We start from the raw sequence: 22379 nt of genomic DNA, 5'->3' as shown, positions 1-22379 counted from the left end.
TTTGACATGTTTACATGATTTATTTTATTAGGTAATTCCTTGTGGTTCGACATAACCCTATACTATGCTACAATTGAATCTTGAAAGAGGTGTAAATTGTAAAATAGTAAAGTGTTATCAATAAATTTATTTGTTGAAAACACCTTTTAATATACAAAAGTGATGAAACTAACTTACTAACTTTTATTTATTGTTATTTACTTTCCACATTTTATTTATTCTTTAATACCAACCTTCCTTAAGGAAGAAGTTTGGTTTGTTAAATAAAATGAACCCGTAAGGGAGTAAATAAATAAATGTCACTAAATTTATTATTCTTTTGTTCTTTATTTATTTGTTTCTAACAACTAACTATTCATCACTTTTATATATTAGAATACCTAGAGATGGCAAAACGGGCTGCCCGCATTGGTTAACGGACAAAATTCAATGTCCTGCTCGTTTTAAAACGGGTTAACGGGCTTGTGGGCAGCCCGCGGACATTGTTGAATAATTAAAAAAAAATTCATATAATAAATGAAATTAAATTAAATAAAGTAGTTGAAGATAAAAAATTAACAAATTTTTTTATATTTTATATGAAGTTTAACAAATTACATTACATTACAATTTTTTAGGGATTAAAAATCACATTACATCATAACTAATCTAAAATTTTCTTACTTTTTTCCTTAAATTATGTTTATGGGCCGTCCGCATGCCCAATGGATATGCCCGCAAACTTGGCGGGCAAAACGAGGCGGGAGAAACGGGCAAATGGACAAAAAAATTATGCCCTGCTCGCAAAAAAATGCAGGCTATGCGGGCGCACCCGCGGGCAATGCCCGTTTTGCCATTTCTAAGAATACCATTAAACCGATGTTGGAATTTATTCCTCAAAACCGAGATGGTATTCAAAGGTACTTAATAATTATGTAATAGGTAATTGCTTCGATACGATTGTACCACCGTTAGAATTTATTCTAACAAAGCCGAGATGAGGCAAAGAATGAATGACTTATTTACATGACTATTAAGGAAGTAAGTTGTAACAGGAATATTTTTGAAACCATTATATCGGCGTTGGAATTTATTTCAACAAAGCCGAGATGGTAACAAAGAGTAAAACTGAGTTCTCTTACTTAAACAAAATAAAAAAGAACATAACAAAAATGAGAGTATTAATCTGTCAACAAATTGACACTGCTGCCAGGACGATTTGTTGAGAGGAGAAAACTCCCAACAAAAACACTAAAATACGCTTTCAACAATTTGTCTCCGTAATATATCATATATTTTTTTTAACTTAATTACACTTATTATCATTTTTTGTTTAAAATAACACACTTATTTCCCATGTAGGGTAGTCACGGTAATGCATGTATATAAATATGAGGGATTTTGTAGGTGTAAAATATTGAGGGATAGTTTGGGTAATTTCACTAAAATTCAGGGGTGTCAATGTAATTTACTTTAGATTATAATCTAATATAATATAATCTCACAATTTATAAATTGAAACTGAAAAATTAATCCATACCAAATGCACGCTAATTATTATTAGAGGCACAAGTAGAAAAATTTATAGAAAGTTTATTTATAACTTGATATCAGAAAAAGAAGAATATTGGTCATCAACAGACACATAATGTCGATCGACATGTTAGTTTGCATAAATTAAAAACTATTAAATTTTAAAATAATGTCATTTATACATATTGACATATTGTAAAATCAATTAAAAGATATTTGAGAGTGTTGTGTCCATTTTGCTCGTAATGCATACAAAAATTTAAGTGGACACGAACATGCCCACACTGTCTTAACGACAAAATGGCAAGCTCTACCAATTTTAAAATGTGCTAACGGTCAGCCTGCAAATATTGATAAATAATTTTAAAATAAAAAACCATATAAAAAATATAAAATAAAAATAATTGAATAAAGTAGTCGAAGAGAACAATTTTTTTTTTAAAATTGATATTTTATATGAAGTAGACCGAAACATATTACATCACAATTTTTTGAGACATTAAATCACATTACATAATAAATTATTTGAGTCTTTCTTATTTTTCTCTTACATTTTGTTTGTGAGTCACATGCATTGCCCAATAAAAATGTTTGAGAGTTTGGTAGACAAATGAACAAAGTTTGTATATTCTACTTGCAAAAGGATGTGGACTATATAACCAGACATTGTCCATTTTACAATATATAGTTGAGAGATATATGGTGACAAAGATGAGCAATAAATAAGTTTGTCTAAAAAAATAGAAATATGAATATGTATTGGATTTCTAAATCATCCAAAAATTGAGACATGAAAAAGTTAACTATATATATATATTGATACATGTATATAATAACTATATATCAGTGTTGTTAAAACTGTACTGGTTATCAAATTGGTCAGGATAATGGTACAGTGGTTCAACCGGTGGTTCAGTAATTAAACTACATGCTGGTTAAACCGGACATACCTACTTATATTTATATATGTAAAAATCTATAACAAAAAAATTTCAAATAGGTAGATTCTCAAATTTATAATCCATATTTATAATCTACTCAAAATTCACATAAACAAACAACTTTAAGTCTTTAACAAATTCAAAGACTAAATTACAAAACATTTATTAATCCAAAAGTATCACTTAACAACTGCAAAATATAAATAAATGACACAAGTTCACAACTCACTCTACAAAGCAAATAAATTTGGAGTTTTAATATTTAACATCAATGAGTCAAAGTTGTCTCATATCAATATTATATTTTTTCACTAAATCCTATTTTCAGACACTAATCCAAGATTACACAAGATTACACAAATGTCACTGAGATTACACACGAATGTTAGGAACCAAAAAGTGTAATCTATGTATGTCTTGGAATCATGTGCCTTGGAGTGTTGAAGATGAGTTGGAAGCATGTGCCTTGGAATGTTAAGGATATAGCTATTTTGAAGGCTTCCTATTGCAGACTCTACATTTTTATATGAGAATAAAGTATCTCCTCGTATGAGCAAATGATTTAGTTCAACATGATCAAAATTAAAATGAAACGGGACTGTTAATATAAAGATTAATATATAGTTAATACATCATACGTTATTCATTTGTATTACTTTTTTTAAAAAGACAATAATAATTAAATATGAATATTGAAGGACGCACTGACACTATATAAAACTTATACATTGTAGGTATATTTTTTCTCTCATTAAAATGTTGTGAATATATATAGGTTGGTGGTTTCATTCTCCCAAATGGCATTTCCAACTCTTTTGGTAAAATTCCCTCGTTAAAAAATAATAATAATCTGGGAAAATAAACCATTGTACTTACAAGAACCAAATATTCATCCCAAGTCTTTATTCATGTTTCACTTTTTATCTTTTTTTAATTAAAAAGTATCACTAAAATAAAATGAAAAATCAGAAATGGATAACTTTATATTATTTTATGAAAATTAATTGAATACAAGATAGGATATAGTATCTATATTTCCTAATCATTAGACTACAACAAATTATTATTTTATTATTCTAAAATAAAGAAACAATTGAGTCATTCATAAGTCTTATTTGTTCATTACAACTTTTGAGTTGGAAGTAAATGAAAAATGACTCTTTACGAATTAAAAAAATCTCACTGTTCATATTAAAATCACATATATCTAACAATTAAAACAGCCATAGCATATATACGAACTAACAGTATACTATAAGCTATATATAAAATAAATTAAACACTTGTACATAGTGACAGTTTGGCCGAGTGGTCTAAGGCGCCAGATTTAGGCTCTGGTCCGAAAGGGCGTGGGTTCAAATCCCACAGCTGTCAATTTTTTATTTTATTTCTAGCATACAAAGCTGAAGTGATTCGTAACCATCTTTGAGCACTAACAAGGGCACTCTCAGCTTTTGTCTTCCTGATCATGTTAATTAATACAGTATCGGATTAGTCCGGTGACTCTCCACTCTCCCCTAAGATTGATATGGTACTTCACATTTGAACATACCATATACCTGAAACTAATAATGCACTATTAGATTCTTTTTTCACGGCATTTATTAGGGGTGTTATTTTTTTTGTATTAACATGTTCCTCATCTTTTGGGTAAGTAACTTATTTCTTTCGGGGTTCGTGGTTGCTCCTCCTAACACCCTTGTTGATATTAGGAGTGATACTTAAACAAATACTTCCTTGACTGAATCCTTTATTGCCATCCCTGAGGGACATTGCAAACAAACAGAGCAAAACCATGTCACAAGTAATACTCTCTTTGACCATTTCCCCCCTTTATATTGGTTGCAAATTCTTATTGCTGCCTTGTGTCTATTGGTTAGTTAGATGGTAGAAAATATATCCTTAATATCAAGGTATATAATATATGGGAATGGAGTATCTCCTGGTATAAGGAGATAAGTTATCTCCTCCTGCCAGTGAAATCATGACATGTGTCATGTTTTATCATTTTCTATAAAAATATTTTTTTTAAAAAACAAAATAGTATACATGTCATATTTTTACTGCCTAGAGGAGATACATTATTCTCATAGTATATATATATATATATCTTGCATGAATTAAAATATACACCGCAGGATGAGTATCTGAATCATTAAAGTTTAATGCTAGCTTAATAGGTTCAAAGAAAGACAACCATATTTCTTTGCCTTGAATGGCTACATCTGTAAAAGAAATAAATACATATTACTTGCAATGAAATAGTGGGTTGTGCATAACAGATTTAGTGCTGACCAAAGTTATAAAGGCTTTCAAAGGACCCTTTATGTAACAACCAACCTTTTTTCTTTTTGATGACAGAGGGAGGCTAAACAGCCCCAAGAAAACAGAAGAAATTACACACCTCTACAATTAGAAGCATTATCTAAAAGTAATTTTACAGAGCAAAAGCTTGGGACAGAATAAAAATTCTAGACCGGGTACCTAGAGCCAGACCATGCTTAGCGAATTCATCTGCAACACTGTTTGCTTCCCGAAAAATGTGAGTATAGACTACCTGCTGAAAGGAGCTTAAAAGAGTGCGAATCTGGTTAACCAAAACCGCACAAGGGTGGTGCCGAGGACAACCTGAACCCAGCAACCGGATGCTACACGCTGAATCAGACTCAACACAGACCTGACAAAATTGTCATTGTGTGAGGCACGTAGCAAATAACAATTATGACCTCTGAAACCTGAGGCTGCACCACATACTTGATTGTCTCTAATGCATGTTGCCAGATTGCTACCATTGGCGCATATGCCAAGGTCAAGTTCCCATTCTGGGAGTTAAATCAATAACACAACAACAACCAAGTTTTTATTTCACAAGGTGGGATCGGCGGTCAATGAAACAAGCAAATGAAAATTTGGGTGCTCTTGGTAGCCTTTCCTCAAATTAGTTACTTCAGTTGGAATATGCAGAACAGGAATCACCTCAAAAGATGATCCAGAACATTTTGCAAACCCGGTATTCACATGCATAATGTCTATCCGATTTAATAATTATAGATAAAATGTTAAAAATCAAATAATGTTGTATAGTAAATATCCAAGTGTTTAACATGACTTAATTTTTGTAATAGATAACATCTCTGATAGTGCCTGAAGATGATGACCTAATAATGTAGATATATACAATCTTACTTTTGCTTAAGAGAAATGCTTACTTAAACAAGATATTCTATCATCCGGGGAGGTGGAAGATTCAACAGACAGAATTGTCATCCTTAAACTAAGGGGTAGTAATACCCAAACATATTTTTTTCTTATATTCTCCCTAATTGGAGCAGGCCACATCACATCAAATGCATAATCTAGTCTGAATTTCCCTCCCATGTCACAGTAAATTAGCATCAAAAGTCAAAGCTCGTAACTAATAACAAGCTCTTGCACCGTTAATTGCCTAACTTCGACTTTAAAGAATAGAAATGTTGTCTTTGAAAATAGAGAAATTGGGAGTTTGGAGCAAGATGAAATAAAATGAAACATAACATAATAGAAAGGGAAGTAGTGGAACTATATTCACCAAAAAAATGCCATGCAGTCACATTCTTAAATGGAATAAACATAAGTGGAGTTTTCATTATATTGGTGTATAATGATGATTGTATAGGTAAGCATGAGGGTTGGTGGTTGGGGTTTTCTGTGTCAGTACAAGGTGATGTGATTGTATAAGATTCCTTATAATATACTTTTTACAATTTTAAATTATTATATCAACAGTGAGGGAACATAAAAATCTAACCATATGAAACTACAAAAGTGAGCCTTGTAGAAATTTTCTTGGAAAATAGGGTGAAAAACATAAGACAGCAGAGAAAGACAACACAAATTATCATCAAAAGCAACAACATTATGTCTTAACATTGAACTAAATCAAAATTGCTATCAACCAGTTTCAAACTTGTTACAAAAAATCTTAACAGGGTCTCAGCTAGTGCAATTTCCAAAGGATTTCCCCAATACTAAGACATCTAGAATCCACAAAATGCATTTGGAAATCAGAATAATCTACTTGATCTTCTTCTTTGGCCTCAGCTGCAATTACAATAAATAGACACCTTAGCGACTAAATCATAATAATAATAATAATAGCATGCAAATTCCATTAGGATACATAAGTGACAGAAATAAACATCAATCAAAATATTATACCTGGTTGCTGTGTCCACACTTCTTTTTCCTGCAGTTGACAGCACGGGGGTGTAAACGTGCATAACACCTGCAAAGCACAATGACAAGTGAGTACATGGCTCATGTAACAATGGTTGGCAATTGACACCATACTATAACATAGCATGATGGTTGGTCCTAGAAGAAAAAATAAGCCGTGAATACCATTTAACCTCAAAAAAGAAAATATGGTTGTACAATAACATATGTATTACAATATGGTTGTACAATAACATTTGTATTACAATATGAATGTACAATAACATTTGTATTACAATACAACATTATTACCCGATACCACCTTCGTCCCCCAACAGAAGATCATAGCCAAAATAAATTCTATAACACAACTTATTTTTGAAAATAATTCTTTTCAAATCAAATGATATCTAAATCATATCAAAAGCTAAAAGGTTTAGAATCAAACATTTCATTCAATATGATTCATAAAATAATGCATTTGTATATGATTTTTTTGTTTCAATGATTCAAAACATAGTACATTTGATAACACAATACATTTTTTGGTACTACCAACTACCAAGAGTATCTCTCACCCTTTTGGGTAAGGAACTAATCTCTTTCGGAGTGTGTGGCGGCCCCTCCTAATAAGTGTCGCTCCCAGATCAAAACCTTGACCTTTAGGTCATCCTGGAGATCTAGTGGTGCCTTACACCACTAGACCAATACCTTGTTGGTTATAACAAGGTACATTTGATGCTGCTAAACACGTTCCATGTCATAAAAAATATTCCTGGTTATAGTCTAAATTCAGACCCAACAAAAACCCGAGACCCAAATTAATAATCACAACTTCCATAAGGTGCAATATGCAACTATCAACAATTCTGGCTCCAATTAATAACACAGGCTTTGTAAAAACTTACTTGCGGCAGATTGTCTTATCCTGGTTGTATTTCCTGGCCAATGCCATCAAAGATGGCTCAATAATTCCACCACGAAGCCTCAAAACAAGATGCAAAGTCGACTCTGCAAAATAAAGTAACAAATCAAATACACCTCACAATCTGAACAATAAATGTTGAGCATAATTCCCAAAATATATGAATCAGGCTGCTCCTTCAAACAGAAGAAAACTACTTGAAACACTAAAATATTTAACACTCATTTCATCCAGCCTTTAATTATCAAGGTTTTAAATTATGGTTATACGTCAACGAATAGCCACAATTACCATCAAACCACCGATTCAGAGACCACCGAAACCACAAAGTTATGGTCTCCAAAAAAACTCAAAACAAGCATACAAACCTTACAATTCATGTACTACTACAATTTCTACACTAACAGACAATAAATTAAAAATCTAGATGAATCATAAACACATTAAAAACAACATTTCAATTAAAATGCCTAAATAATATGCAATTCCGAATATTTAATTTGAATCAATTTTATCAACACTAACAAACCTTTCTGGATATTGTAATCAGCGAGTGTACGACCATCCTCGAGTTGTTTTCCAGCGAAAATCAACCTCTGCTGATCCGGTGGAATTCCTAGAGAAAAATGAAAAGCGAATCAATATGAATAATGGATCTTATTGTTCAGTTAAAAGAGAAAAAGGAGGAAATTATTAACACATACCTTCTTTGTCTTGAATCTTAGCTTTAACGTTGTCGATGGTGTCGCTGGACTCAACCTCAAGGGTTATGGTCTTCCCTGTTAGGGTTTTCACGAAGATCTGCATCCTTTTCTTTCTCTGACACTTCTCAATGGGTTTCTGGTTTACACGTTATATATCGGGTGGAAAAAAATTGGATTCGGGTTTTTCGTTTTTCATAGTGTGTTTGGAAATCCGATTTATCTTATTCTTATTCTAAAATCAGTTGTTTGCCACTTGTCCATTAGTATATATATAGATTAATTTTAAAAAACTTATTTCATATTTTAGTCATCAATTCTAGAGATATTTAATTGTTTAAATTAGTAAATAAATCTACACTATTAGATTTTTCTAGGATTGATAATTAAGATTTGCTCTTGGAGTAAGTGAATCTTCTCTACAATAAATTATATTTTAACTTAAGAGAAAAACTTGTGTAGAAACATATTTATCTTATTCTTATTCCGAAATCAGTTGTTTGCCACTTGTCTATTAGTATATATATAGATTAAGTTTAAAAAACTCATTTCATATTTTAGTCGTCAATTCTAGAGATATTCAATGGTTTGAATTAATAAATAAATCTAAACTACTAGATTTTTCTAGAATTGATAATTAAGATGTGCTCTTGAAGTAAGTGAATCTTCTCTATAATAAATTATATTTTAACTTAAGAGAAAAGCTTGTGAAGAAACATATTTACATGGAGTTTGGAGACAACCAGTAAAATCTTGTTAACATATTAAAAATTTAATGTGATGTACTATATATGTCCTCAAGATTGCATGAAGATACATATAGTATGTCATATTTAGAGACAAATATATATATTTTTTTATGTTATCATTTATGACTAAATATTAATTACAATTATATTTTTAATATGTTAGTAATATTTTATTGGTTGTCCCTATACAAATCAATTGTCTCTAAATCTAACCAAGTTTTCATGAGAAAGACTTTGTCCATGTAGTAGAAATTTCAAAGTTTTTTTCCATAAGAATCTAGGTATCAGAGTACACAAAAAAATGTATTAATTAAGAAATGATAAGAAGCATTAAGGTTTTGGAATGAAGAAATTATGAAAAGAAATGAATGAAATGAAAGGGACACAAAGTCACTATGAAGAAAGAAGGGGAAGAAAATAACTCAATGGTGGAATATAATGAACCCATAAATTAATGTTTTGTCAAATTATAATTGAATGTCTTTAAATATGATTTGTTAGGTTTGTCTCCGATTAAGCTTTCCTTGTTATAGAAATATAAATGAACATTTTTAAATTTTATTGGCTAGGAATTAGTATTGACAGTTAGAGTTGCTATTAAGTATGAGAAATTGATGAATTTGAATTTGAATGCTAATAAATGGGTGAAAGGTCGTTCATCAGTCCATATAAATACATTTAAACTATATTTTAAAGTTATTCAATTCATCAATATCCAAACTTAATAGATGAATTCCAATTCATCCATGACTCAATTTTCATGGATTTGGATGGATGAATATCAAATCTATTTGATTTTTTTTATTAAAACTAAAAATGTTATTGAATAAAATCATTATCATAAAAAACTACTATCTGAATAAACATTTTTTAAAATCACCTTTTAAAAAACACTTTTTATAAATTATTATTTTTGCAATATTGTACTGGTATACAATGTTTAAGGTTTTATGTGTAAAGTTTTTAACGAATACATATAAAATGTAATATTTATGTGTTGTTAGTATAAACATTTATACATAATCACTACACCATTCATTACTCATTTGGATTCTTTTTTGAAGAGTCACTAATGATTAAATATTAATGGTGGATGATGCAATAATATTGTATAAAATTTATATACTATCAATGTATATATTTTTTTCTGATACTTATATGTTATGTACTTATGAATAAAATTTTAATATTAATTATATACACATGTCCTATAATTGATATAAATTTAATAAAATATTAAAAATGAGGGTGAGAATCATATATGAATTTGATTGAATTTAATTTTCTTGAATATTAAATGAAATTGAAAAGTAAAGCTTCATTTTTTAAATTTTTTGTTGTTGATAGATTGGATATCTATCCAAATGAATATATCCATTGGATATAATAGAGAGATTCAAGTCCATTCATTACTAAAGCTATCTATTAGAATTCATACATTAAAATTCATTAGATCTAGAATTTAATTTTCTTGAATTTAGATCAATTGTGGATAATTTTGCCACCTCTGACTATCTTGCATGTGCCCATGCAATATCCACATAAATTAGGGTGAGCATTGACATACCCGTTTTTAAATATGACGTGAAATATCATGTACTGTACTTCCTAAATATGGGTAGAGCGGGCTTGCGGGTCACCTTAAATAACATTATGAAATATATAAATATATATACACTATTTATACTAAATAAAAGATACATATTTTGTGTACAAACATACCGATGTATTTGTCATAATAAATAGTCATAAAAATAGACAATACATACAAAATATAAATGCATATATAATACAAAATATACATAGTACATAATTTTGATACAAAAACAAAAGGAACAATACATATCAACATATATAATATAAAAAATATAAACGTATATATGTGTGAGAGAATCCACTTACTCTAGGAGTAAGTTTACTAAGAAGAACCCACTTACTTTAGGAGTAAATTTACTAAAAATAAGTTTTTTAAACTTACTTCATATCATGTCCGCAATTTATAGGAGAATCTAATGGTTTGAATTAATGAGTATGTCTAAACCATTAGATTTCCCTAGAATTGATGGCTAAGATAAAGAGTAAGTTTAAAAACTTACTCTTGGAGTAAGTAGATCTTCACTCATATATATAATAAGAAAATGATATTACTTTCTCACATTTGATATACAAATTCATATAACAAATGGACCATACTGAAATGGTAAATAGTTAAAGCATGCCATCAACGATTAACCTACTTAGTTTTGATGAAGACAATGAGTTATATGAAAGCTTGAAGACTTAGACATCACTAACAAACAACATGCTGAAAACTCAAGGTCAACCACATAGAGATTATGATTGCTTTTTTTGTTTAGAGTCCTGGGATGCTTGCCTAGTATTGAGTTTAGATTAGGTAAACCCAAGATATAAATCTCACAAAAAGTCTCAAATGAAAATCATATAGGTCGAGACATTCTATCTTAGTATATATATATATATATGATAGGTAAGACTCATGCATTTGCATTAGGCATACATGGTTTTTGTGCATAAAATATTCATCCATTTCAAAATCATGTATTTCATGTTCTTGCATCATAAAAATTGTTTACCATACAATTACGAAAAACCATTTTCATACATATTAATCGGTTAACTTGATTAATAATCGATTATATTCTATTGAAATTCGTTAATCGATTAATGTATTGTATAATCGATTAAAAGGAGTTACAATAGCTAACCTCCTAGAGTTTCTTGTTCATTAATTGATTAAATATGTTGATAATCGATTAAGCCATAAATGAAAACTATTTTCATTAGCACGTTAATCATTTAACATATTAGATAATCGGTTAACATTTGTTAGGATCAGTTACATATAAAAGCTGTGATTTTAACTAATGTGTATAATTCATAGATTTCAACTTTTACACATTGAGAGAAAAAGAAAAACCCAAGATTCTCAGAGCCGTGTTTTCAAAAGCATCTTGCTTATCTTTAAAAGATTTCTTGCATAATTTTCATAGAGAGAAAAAAGGGAATTTCTTTTTCATTGTGCTGTAATTTTCATTCATTTGAAAGACCCTGCATAATCTTCAGATTTAGTTTAAGGTTGGTAGTGAGATTTCTGTTTAGGTTTATAGTGTTGAATTTAGAGTTTCAATCAACACATTAAATGTGCAAATAACTCGGCTATTATTCAGTTACACAAGGATAGTTCTTGTGGTGTGTTTAGTATCATCACATTAGAGATCTGGTTATCTTCACACAACAAGAAGTCTTGGATTGAGTGATACTTCAGCTGGGGCTAGATACGCGAACATTGTTAGTATCCTAGTAGGCGTTAAGAGTGGTCAAACTGAACGTGTAGGCTCAACGGGTTCAAGAAAGAAGTGTCTTCCTAGGTGTATTGGAAGAGTGCTTGTAATCAAACATTTATTTCCAATAGTGAAGAAAAATCTCTCATGATCAGAAGGGGAGGCCTGGATGTAGTTTGCAAGTGGACCCGCAAACGAACCAGGATAAAAATCCTGGAGCACCTTTTTATTTCCCTATCTCTTTTACGATTTTATCTTTACATGCTTTCTGTTTAAATTGCATTCTATGATATGTGTTAATTGGTAACAATATCTGTATAATCAACAATCAATTTAGGACAGTAAAGATCAGCAATCATCACTATTTTCATTGCAAGAAAAATATGGTTTTCAAAGAATCAAGAATCAGCAATCTTCACTATTTTCATTGCAAGAAAAATATGGTTTTCAAAGAATCAAGAATCATCATAATCGATTGAAGCTAACTATAATCAATTAAGACAACTGTTAATAATCAATTAACCATGTTATTAATCGATTAACTGCAACAGTTTCATATTTTGCGCATAAATCGGAAAAACATGATTAGTGATCCGCTACACCTATTCACCCCCTCTAGGCGTGTTTTACCTTAATGGTACGCAACAAGTGGTATCAGAGCTAGTATGAAGGTGCTAGATTGACCACTTTATTCGTTGATCCTATGGATTATCACCATGGGTTCCACTAACCCTTTCGATGGTGATGGCGCATCCATCAACCGTCCTCCAATTTTTAGTGGCAAGGGGTACGCCTACTGGAAAGTGCCTATGAGAATCTTTATTGTGGCAACCGACACGGAGATTTGGGAATCCGTTGTCAATGGGCCTTTTACTCTACTACACTTGGTGGATGCTGAACCCAAAGGAAAACCGAAAGGTTTGTGGACTGATGACAAGAAACATAAAGTCCAGCACAACCTGAAGGCAAAGAACATAATAACTTCTACCTTATCATACGATGAATTCTTTAGGGTATCACATTGTCAAAATGCAAAGGAAATGTGGGATACTTTACAAGTAACTCACGAAGGCACAACTGAAGTTAAGCGCGCGAGATTGAATGCGTTAACACATGAATATGAGATATTTCGTATGTTTCAAAATGAATCTATAAGTGAAATGCAGAAAAGATTCACTCATATTGTTAATCATTTACTTGCTTTAGATAAGAATTTTGCTATTGGTGAACTAACTAACAAAGTGTTGCATTATCTTGATAGGATATGGCAGCCCAAGGTCACAACAATCATGGAATCAAAAGATTTAGATTCATTGCCTCTAGCAACTCTCTTAGGTAAACTCCAAGAGCATGAAATGGAGTTGGGGCACTTAACCATACATGAAGATTCAGATAGAAAGAAAAAGAGGATCTCTATCAAAGCCACATCATCGCAAGAACAAGAAGAAAGAGAGGACGATGATTCTGATTCTGATTCTGATCTAGATGACGAAACCTTGAAACTCATAGTTCAAAAGTTTGGTAAATTTCTCAAGAAGAAAGGATGCTTCAAGCGATTTCAAAATAAAGAGGCGAGAGATTCAACAAGGAAAGGCAAGGCTCCCAAAGATCGCCTAACTTGCCATGAGTGTGGAAAACCGGGTCATATGCGATATCAATGCCCGAGCTACCTCAAGAAGGTTAAAAATGACAAGAAAGCTTACTTAGTTTGGGATGTTCTGGAAGAAGGAACAACAATTAGCACATCTGATGAAGATGAGACCACCAAGTTATGCTTAATGGAAAATAATCAAGAAATTAGCAGCATAAGTGATCAAAATGGCATAAGTGAGGCACGATTTTCTGATACTTCTTCATGTTTTGCAGAATCTCCTACATATGATGAGTTATATAGTGCATTTTTTGAATTGCATGAGGAACTAAAGAAACTAGCAAAGGTGAATATAGATAGAAAAGAGTCATCATGTTGCATGAAAATAAAATTGTCAAAATGCAAGAAGAATAGAATGAACTAAAATTGGAAAATGAGACTCTAGATCTTATTTACTCTTGTGCCTCATGTACTTGCTCGACTAAGTTAATTGAGACTCCTATATTTGATCAATGTGATGTTTTGAATGCTGAAATTTATGATTTAAAAGATAAACTAGCAAAGTTCACCTATAATAGTAAAAATCTGGACAACTTACTTGCTGCATCTAGAAACGTAGGTAATCATGGATGTCTAGACTATAAACCTAAAAACAGAAGAAAACCATATAGAAAACAAGTAGCACACATGCATACTAGATCTAATCATAACATGTCTACTTGCTTTTATGTGGTACATATGGCCATACATCTATATCACGCTACATTAGAAAATATGGTTGCCAAGTGGCAAATATGTATGGGTGCAAAAATGGCTTGATACCATGTTTACTAACAAGAAAGGACCCAATATAACTTAGGTACCTAAACAAGCCAAGTAAATTGTTTTTCAGGTATGCCTTCGGACACAAGGATAACACTGGTATTTGGATAGTGGATGTTCGAGGCATATGACGGGTGATAGATCAAAGTTCTTAGATCTTTCACTCAAAGGTAAAGGATAAGTCACTTACGAAGACAACAATAGAGGAAGGATACTAGGTGTCAGAAGGATTGGCAATGCTTCCTAAGCCATTATTCAAAAGGTGCTGTATGTTGAAGAGTTAGAGCATAATCTTTTGAGCATTAGTCAGTTGTGTGACAAAGGTAATAAGGTATCATTCGACTCAAATTGTTGCATCATTCGTGACAACTTAGATAATAATGTTAAGTTCATAGGGAAGTGAATAAACAACATCTATATGATTGATTTGGATGATATCACCTCTCTATTTTCAAAATGTTTTATATCTAAAGACAGTGACATATGGATGTGGCACAGACGAGTAGCACATGTCCATTTAAAGCATCTAGCTAAGCTATCATCACATGATTTGGTTGTAGGACTACCAAAGCTTGATTCTAAATTAAAAGACTCTTGTGACACTTGCGAAAAGTGTAAAAAAGTAAATAGTTCATTTTCATCTAAAAATGTTATATCCACAACAAGACCTTTGGAGTTACTTCATATGGACTTGTTTGGACCATCACAAATTATGAGATTTGGTGGTAGCTACTATGTGTTGGTAATTGTTATTGATTTCTCTATATATACATGGGCTTTGTTTCTTGCTCTGAAAAGTGATGCTTTTAAGTCTTTCAAAAATTTGATGAATGTTGAAGAGTTTATCCATGTACATTTTGATGAATCTTCTCCAAAAGAGAAGAGAAAGGTTTTGTGTGGTGATGTTTCATGTGCTTTGGAAAACACATACACAAAGGAGATGAAAATCGAGAAGGAGGCTCATGATGATCAAGAAGGGAGCTCAGATCATCAAGACACGCTAATAGTGTGGAAAACTAAGAACGACCATCCGCTCGACAAGGTTATAGGTGATATCTCAAGGGGAGTGGTAACCCATAACTCTCTGTGAAACTTCTGTAATTTTGTAGCGTTTGTATCTCAAGTTGAGCCTAAGACCATAGATGAAACCATAGAGGATGAACACTGGGGAATAGCTATGCAAGAAGAGCTAAACCAATTTGAGCATAATAATGTGTGAAACTTGGTCCCTAAACCTAAAGATCATCCTATAATCGACACTAAATGGGTCTTTAGAAATAAATTGGACGAATCTGATTTGATTATACGAAACAAGGCATGTTTAGTGGCCAAAGGGTATAATCAAGAGGAAGGCATCGACTATGATGAAACATATGCCCTTGTTGCGAGGTTGGGGGCTATACAAATGTTATTAGCCTTGGCATCAATAATAAACTTTAAACTCTTTCAAATGGATATGAAGAGTGCTTTATTGAACGACTATATTCAAGAGGAAGTATAGGTAAATCAACCGCTCCATTTTGAAAACCATAAATACCTTAATCATGTTTATAAACTCAAAAAGGTGCTTGCTATATGGTTTAAAACAAGCTCTTAGAGCTTGGTATGATAAATTGAATAGTTTTCTATTAGAAAAGGGATTTGAAAGGGGCAAGGTTGATACAACAATCTTTATACTAAAATCAGAAAACAATATTTTGTTAGTACATATTTATGTATACGATATAATATTTGGTGCTACTAACGATTTACTTTGTAAAGAGTTTTCTGATCTAATGATAGGCGAATTTGAAATGTCGATGATGGGAGACCTGACATTCTTCCTAGGATTACAAATAAAGCAGATGAGGAGCGGGATATTCGTTCACTAGACGAAATATTGCAAGGAATTATTGCAAAAGTTCGAGATGGACAAGTGTAAAGAGCTATAACACCTATGACATCATCCTCCTATCTCGAAAAGGATGATAAAGGTAAAACAATAGAGGTAACAAAATATCGAGGGATAATTGGTTCATTGCTATATCTAACTGCTAGTCACCCCGATATAATGTTTAGTGTATGTATGTGTGTGAGATACCAAGCTTCACCTAAGGAATCTCACTTTAGTGTTGTAAATTATATTATGAAGTATCTTAAAGGAACATTGTCTATGGGTTTATGGTATCCTAGGGATGCCTCATTATCCTTGATAGGATATTTCAATTCCGACTTTGTGGGATGCAAGTTGGACATGAAAAGTACTAATGGAACTTGCCATCTTTTAGGCATCTTCTTAGTATCATGTCATAGTAAGAAGTAAGTATGTGTTGTTTTGTCTACTGCCGAAGTAGAATATATTGTCGCTGGCGTGGGTTGCGCTCAAATATTATGGATGAAGCAACAACTATTAGACTTTGGTTTAAAACTTCTGAAAATACCAATAAAGTGCGATAACACTAGTGCCATAAATCTATCAAAGAACCCCATTCTGTATTTTAGAACTAAGCATATTGAAATTAGACATCACTTTTTAAGAGATCATGTTCAAAAATGTGATTGTATACTTGAGTTTGTTGAAACCTCGAAGCAATTGGTATATATTCTCACCTAGCCCCGTCCATAGGATACATTCTTTGTTTTACGCAGAGAACTTGACATACTTGATGAACAATATCTAAACTAAGTTGCTTCAGGGAATTGTATGCCTTGCTTGATCTTTAATATATGCTTATAAGTGATATATGTTATGAATGCATGTTCCATATGCTAAAATTCTCTTCATGAATGTCTTTGTGCTTCTTTAGTGTGGCATACACCTTTAGGTTAGTATCTTAGGAATAACAACTCTTCATATTCTCGAAATCTCTAAACTGCACTGAAATTTGAGTTAGTTCTGTCAATAATCGTTTGTTCTATGTCTTAATCGATTAATTCGAGTTCCACTAACCAGAATAAAAAATTACATCTTGCTTTTAATCGATTAATGCACGTCTTAATCGATTACATGGGCTCAATATTTTGAAATTTTGAAAATTTTAAAATTTTTTAATCGATTAACATGTTTCTTAATCGATTATCTGGGCTCAAAATTCTTAAAGTTTGAAAATTTTAAGTTGGTTAATCGTTTAACCACGACAAATAATCGATCAACGTCAGTAGTTTATTAGTTTCAAGTATCATTATGGGTAATTTCACGTTAAGAACCCTAAATCCTCTTTGCTTTACCCCTTATGAATCTTTTCTCAAATTGAGTGTTCCTTACCCAATCAATAGAAAATTCGAACACTAACAATACTTCCATCTTCCTACAATCCCTAAAATTTCTACTAAATCCGAAATTCCCAATTTCTCATTATCTTAGAACCCTAAATCCCAACATTATTGAACTTAGAGTTCTCATAGACTTCTCATAGAACTTAGAGTTCTCATAGACTTCTAAGCGGATCTCATTGAGTTCATTCAATTTGAGCTTTCTTTCTTCACAAACTTGATCAAGAGCCAAGTTACAAGTTTTGACAGCCCAATATGCACGATGCTCTATCTCTACAGGAAGATGACATGCTTTACCAAAGACAACCCGATAAGGGGACATCCCTATGGGTGCCTTGTAAGCAGTCCTATGTGCCCAAAGAGCATCCTCAAGTCTGTTCCTCCAATCCTTTCTGTTAGGCTGCACCATCTTCTCCAAAATCATCTTTATCTCTCTATTTCAAATCAAAGCTTGCCCATTACATTGGGGGTGATAAGGTGTTGAAACTCTATGAACAACCCCATATTTCTCGAGCATAGATTGCATGGATCTATTGCAAAAGTGGGTGCCTTGGTCACTAACAATGGCTCAAGGTATGCCAAACCTACAAAAAATGTGAGACCTAACAAAAACCATAACAACCTGAGCATCATTAGTCCTGGTGGCCTTAGCTTCCACCCATTTAGAAGCATAATCAACATAAAGCAGAATATAGTAAAAGCCAAAAGAAACAGGAAATGGACCTATGAAATCAATACCCCAGACATCAAACACCTCGCAAAACAACATAGGTTGTTGAGGCATCTCTTGTCTCCAAGAAAGGGTACCAACTCTCTGACACTGCTACCAAGTGCTACAAATTCTCCACGCTTCTTTGAAGATGGTGGGCCCATAAAATCCAGAGTCAAGCATTTTTCGTACAGTCCTTTGGGTACCAAGATGGCCACCCATTGTAGAAGAATGGCGAAACTGAAAGACAGACTCAATCACATGATCTAGAATGCATCTTCTAGTAACCTGGTCAGTACACAATCTCCACAAATAGGGATCATCCCAAACATAATATTTAGCATCACTCTTAAGTTTATCATTTTGAGCTCTAGATGCAAGTGGAGGAAAAACATATACAACCAAATAATTTACAATATTGTCAAACCAAGGGGTGGGGAAAGAAACAGAAATATTCATAAGTTGTTCATCAGGAAAATCATCTCTGATAAGCATCATATCAACAACCCCCTCAATCCTTCTCAAGTGGTCAGCCACCAAATTTCGTGCTCCACTCCTGTCACACATCTCCAAATAAAACTCTTGGAGCAAGAACATCCATATAATCAACCTTGGTTTGGAATCAAATTTCTTCAATAGGAACTTCAAAGCTGCATGGTCAGTGAAAACAATAATTCTAGAACCAAGCAAATGAGACCTAAACTTATCTAGAGCAAATACAACAGCTAAAAGCTCTTTTTCAGTTGTGGTGTAATTTGCTTGTGCAACATCTAAAGTCATGGAAGTATAATAAATTACCCTAGGTAGTTTGTCCATGTTTTGAGCAAGGACAGCCCCCAATGCATAATTAGAAGCATCACACATCAGCTCAAAAGGGACTGTCCAATCAGGTGTCTGGATAATAGGAGTGGTGGTCAAGGTTGTCTTGAGGCAATCAAATGCCTCCATACATCTCATCAAAATCAAAGACCACATTTTACAAAAGAGGAGAAAACAAAATTCTAAAATGAGTGAATGTATAGAGTGAGAGTCAAATTCGGGTTCCCTCTTTTACAAAGAGTAAAACCGAAAATGGACCCTAAACAATGAGCCCAAAACTAAAACCGAATTTACAAATAAAAATTCCCAAAATAAAAATACAATCTTCACTTGAACACATATCCTCCACTTCCATAATGCCCAAAATGTCATTGGTGTCAAATATAATCTGAAATGATAATAGATTTAATCAGGCTAAATAATCCCAAATTAACTCATTCTAGGAATATTAGTCCAATAAAGTCTAAAACACTAAACCATGTGAAACAAAGTCCATTAGGCACCAAGAATCATCAATCATGATAAATTAAGGTTATAAATAGTGTGTAATATATTGTTCATCAAGCACTAACAGAGGTTACAACAATGAAAGAAATACTAGAACAAAAGTCTACACTTTTTGTGGTAGAGAAATGCACAGAGTGAGATCATGTTATTTTAAACATGGATTCCCACCAAACTTTGAATCAGGAAAAAGCAGGCAAAATGCATGAGTCATTAACATGTCAACAAACACTGAGCAGTCACATCAAAAAGATACAGTGCCACAAGGAAATTCAAATGGCTTAGACGACAATAAATTTAATGTTGGTAGTGAACAATATGAATAACTACCAACTCCGTTAAAAAGCATTGTAAAGCCAGGAACAACACATAATGTCAATCATCTAACTGTGGATCCTGCAAATGCATCACAGAACAACCCAAACAAAGAGGATCACCATCCATCAGGTAACTATACATATTGGATTTTGGACACAGGGCCCACTAACCATGTGTGCCCTGGCATGTCCTTATTTGTTGCTCATCACAACATAAGGCTAATTGCAATTGGTTTGCCTAATGGCACCACTTTCCAAGCAAAAATAGTAGGGGCGGTAAAGTTTTCTGACTATATCACCTTACATAATGTGCTATATGTGCCACAATTCCATTACAACTTGCTTTCAATTCATAAACTGACTTACTCCCTACATTGTAAGCTAATCTTTGATAGTTGCACCTGTTCCATTCAGGATATGATTTCCTTGAGGATGATTGGACATGCTGAAGTGAGAAATTGATTGTATATGCTTAGAAGATTGTCTAGTGATAGGATAATTAGTTTTCACAATGTAAATACCATCCAAACAATTCCTTTCTTTGATTTGTGACACTTTAGATTGGGACATCCATCAATAGCTACTTTGAATTCAATCTGCAAACATGCTCATATGTCAAATTTAATGTTGCTAATGTTTGTGATTATTGTCATTTAGACAAACAGGCTAGACTCCCTTTCCCCCATAACATGAATAGATGTGACCATGCTTTTGATATTATACATATGGATATTTGGGGGCCCATATCAAACACATCTATACATGGCTATATGTATTTCCTCATAATTGTAGATGACCATACTAGGTATACATGGCTCTACCTTATGCGAGCCAAGTCTGAGACCATAAATTTAGTTTAGGATTTTATCAAGATGATCAATACTCAATATGATAAGAATATTAAGGTCGTAAGAAGTGATAACGGAGCTGAATTTAACACGCCCATGCTTTATAATGTTCATGGCATCATTCATCAAACATCTTGTGTAGAAACCCCACATCAGAATTCAGTTGTAGAAAAAAGGATAGGCACCTTCTTAACGTCACTAGGACTTTAATCTTTCAGTTAAAACTGTCCAAATATTTTTGGTCTTATGTAGTGCAGCATGCTACACATATAACCAACGGACTTCCTAGCCATATCCTCAACAACAAATCTCCTTATAAGATGTTACACAACAAACCATCAAACCTTCTGCATTTAAAAGTCTTTGGATGTCTCTCTTTTACCTCAACCCTTAGACTATACAGATACAAACTCGACCCCAGGGCCAGAAAATGTGTCCACTTGGGTCATAAATAGGATACTAAAGGATACATACTCTTTGATCTTAATAACAGGAAGATCAGGGAGATCTTCATCTCTTGAAATGTATTCTTTTATGAGCATGTCTTTCCCTGTAAACCATTGGACATTAACAACCAAGACACTTTGATAGAGGTAGACAACACTTACAATTTCCTAGAAGCAACAGATTATTATAGCCCTCCACGTACTCAAAACCAAAGGGATAACAATGACTTAGATCTAACAATCTCAACCCCTAATCATGAGCCTCCTAACCCACCATCTCAGATCATTAGGAGACCCACTAGATATAGGCAAACATCAACCTACTTATAGGACTTCCACTGCAATCTCATTTCCTTAAAGCCATCACATGCAACCAATGATACCACAAAACAGGGACCATACCATCCTCTTTCCTCTGTCATATCCTACCATGCTATCAAACCTGCACACTTAAAACATGTGCTTTCTATCACCAATACTATTGAACCCAAATACTACCACCAACATGCCAAACATGATCATTGGATAAAGGTTATGCAAGATGAACTAAATGCCGTAGAACTCAATCACACTTGGACTATTGTTGATTTACCTGCCAACAAGAAACTCATTGGCTCCAAATGGGTTTATAAAGTAAAATATAAGGCAGATGGCTCCATAGAAAGATATAAGGCTAGGTTAGTAGCCAAATGTTATAACCAAAGGGAAATGGTAGATTACTTAGCAACCTTTGCACCAGTTGTTAAA

The 22379-nt window shown here is 32.7% G+C and overlaps 1 protein-coding gene and 1 non-coding gene across 4 annotated transcripts; one reads left to right on the top strand and one right to left on the bottom strand.

Annotated features, from left to right (window-relative positions):
* The first annotated feature begins 3747 nt into the window (after positions 1-3747).
* Positions 3748-3827, top strand: TRNAL-UAG. The gene has a single exon. It is a non-coding gene; the product is annotated as a tRNA-Leu (tRNA).
* Positions 3828-6306: 2479 nt separating this feature from the next.
* LOC109340390 (ubiquitin-60S ribosomal protein L40) lies at positions 6307-22040 on the bottom strand. 3 transcript variants are annotated; one of them, XM_019578073.1, is made up of 7 exons: positions 13400-13404; positions 10528-10533; positions 8277-8400; positions 8102-8188; positions 7556-7658; positions 6651-6717; positions 6307-6533 (listed from the first exon to the last, which is right to left on the bottom strand). In XM_019578073.1, the coding sequence occupies exons 3-7, from the start codon at positions 8377-8379 to the stop codon at positions 6507-6509; spliced, it is 387 nt and encodes a 128-aa protein (XP_019433618.1). In that variant the 5' UTR covers positions 8380-8400; positions 10528-10533; positions 13400-13404; the 3' UTR covers positions 6307-6506. The 3 variants fall into 3 exon arrangements, with proteins under 3 accessions (XP_019433618.1, XP_019433617.1, XP_019433619.1); XM_019578072.1 differs by lacking the exons at positions 10528-10533; positions 13400-13404 and adding an exon at positions 22035-22040 and having other exon boundaries at positions 8277-8391; XM_019578074.1 differs by lacking the exons at positions 10528-10533; positions 13400-13404 and adding an exon at positions 21011-21014 and having other exon boundaries at positions 8277-8391.
* Positions 22041-22379: the final 339 nt, after the last annotated feature.

The sequence above is a fragment of the Lupinus angustifolius genome, unplaced genomic scaffold (assembly GCF_001865875.1).
Source record: "Lupinus angustifolius cultivar Tanjil unplaced genomic scaffold, LupAngTanjil_v1.0 Scaffold_168_4, whole genome shotgun sequence".
In the NCBI taxonomy this organism is placed as follows: domain Eukaryota; kingdom Viridiplantae; phylum Streptophyta; class Magnoliopsida; order Fabales; family Fabaceae; genus Lupinus; species Lupinus angustifolius.
This window is presented reverse-complemented; position numbering and strand designations above follow the sequence as displayed.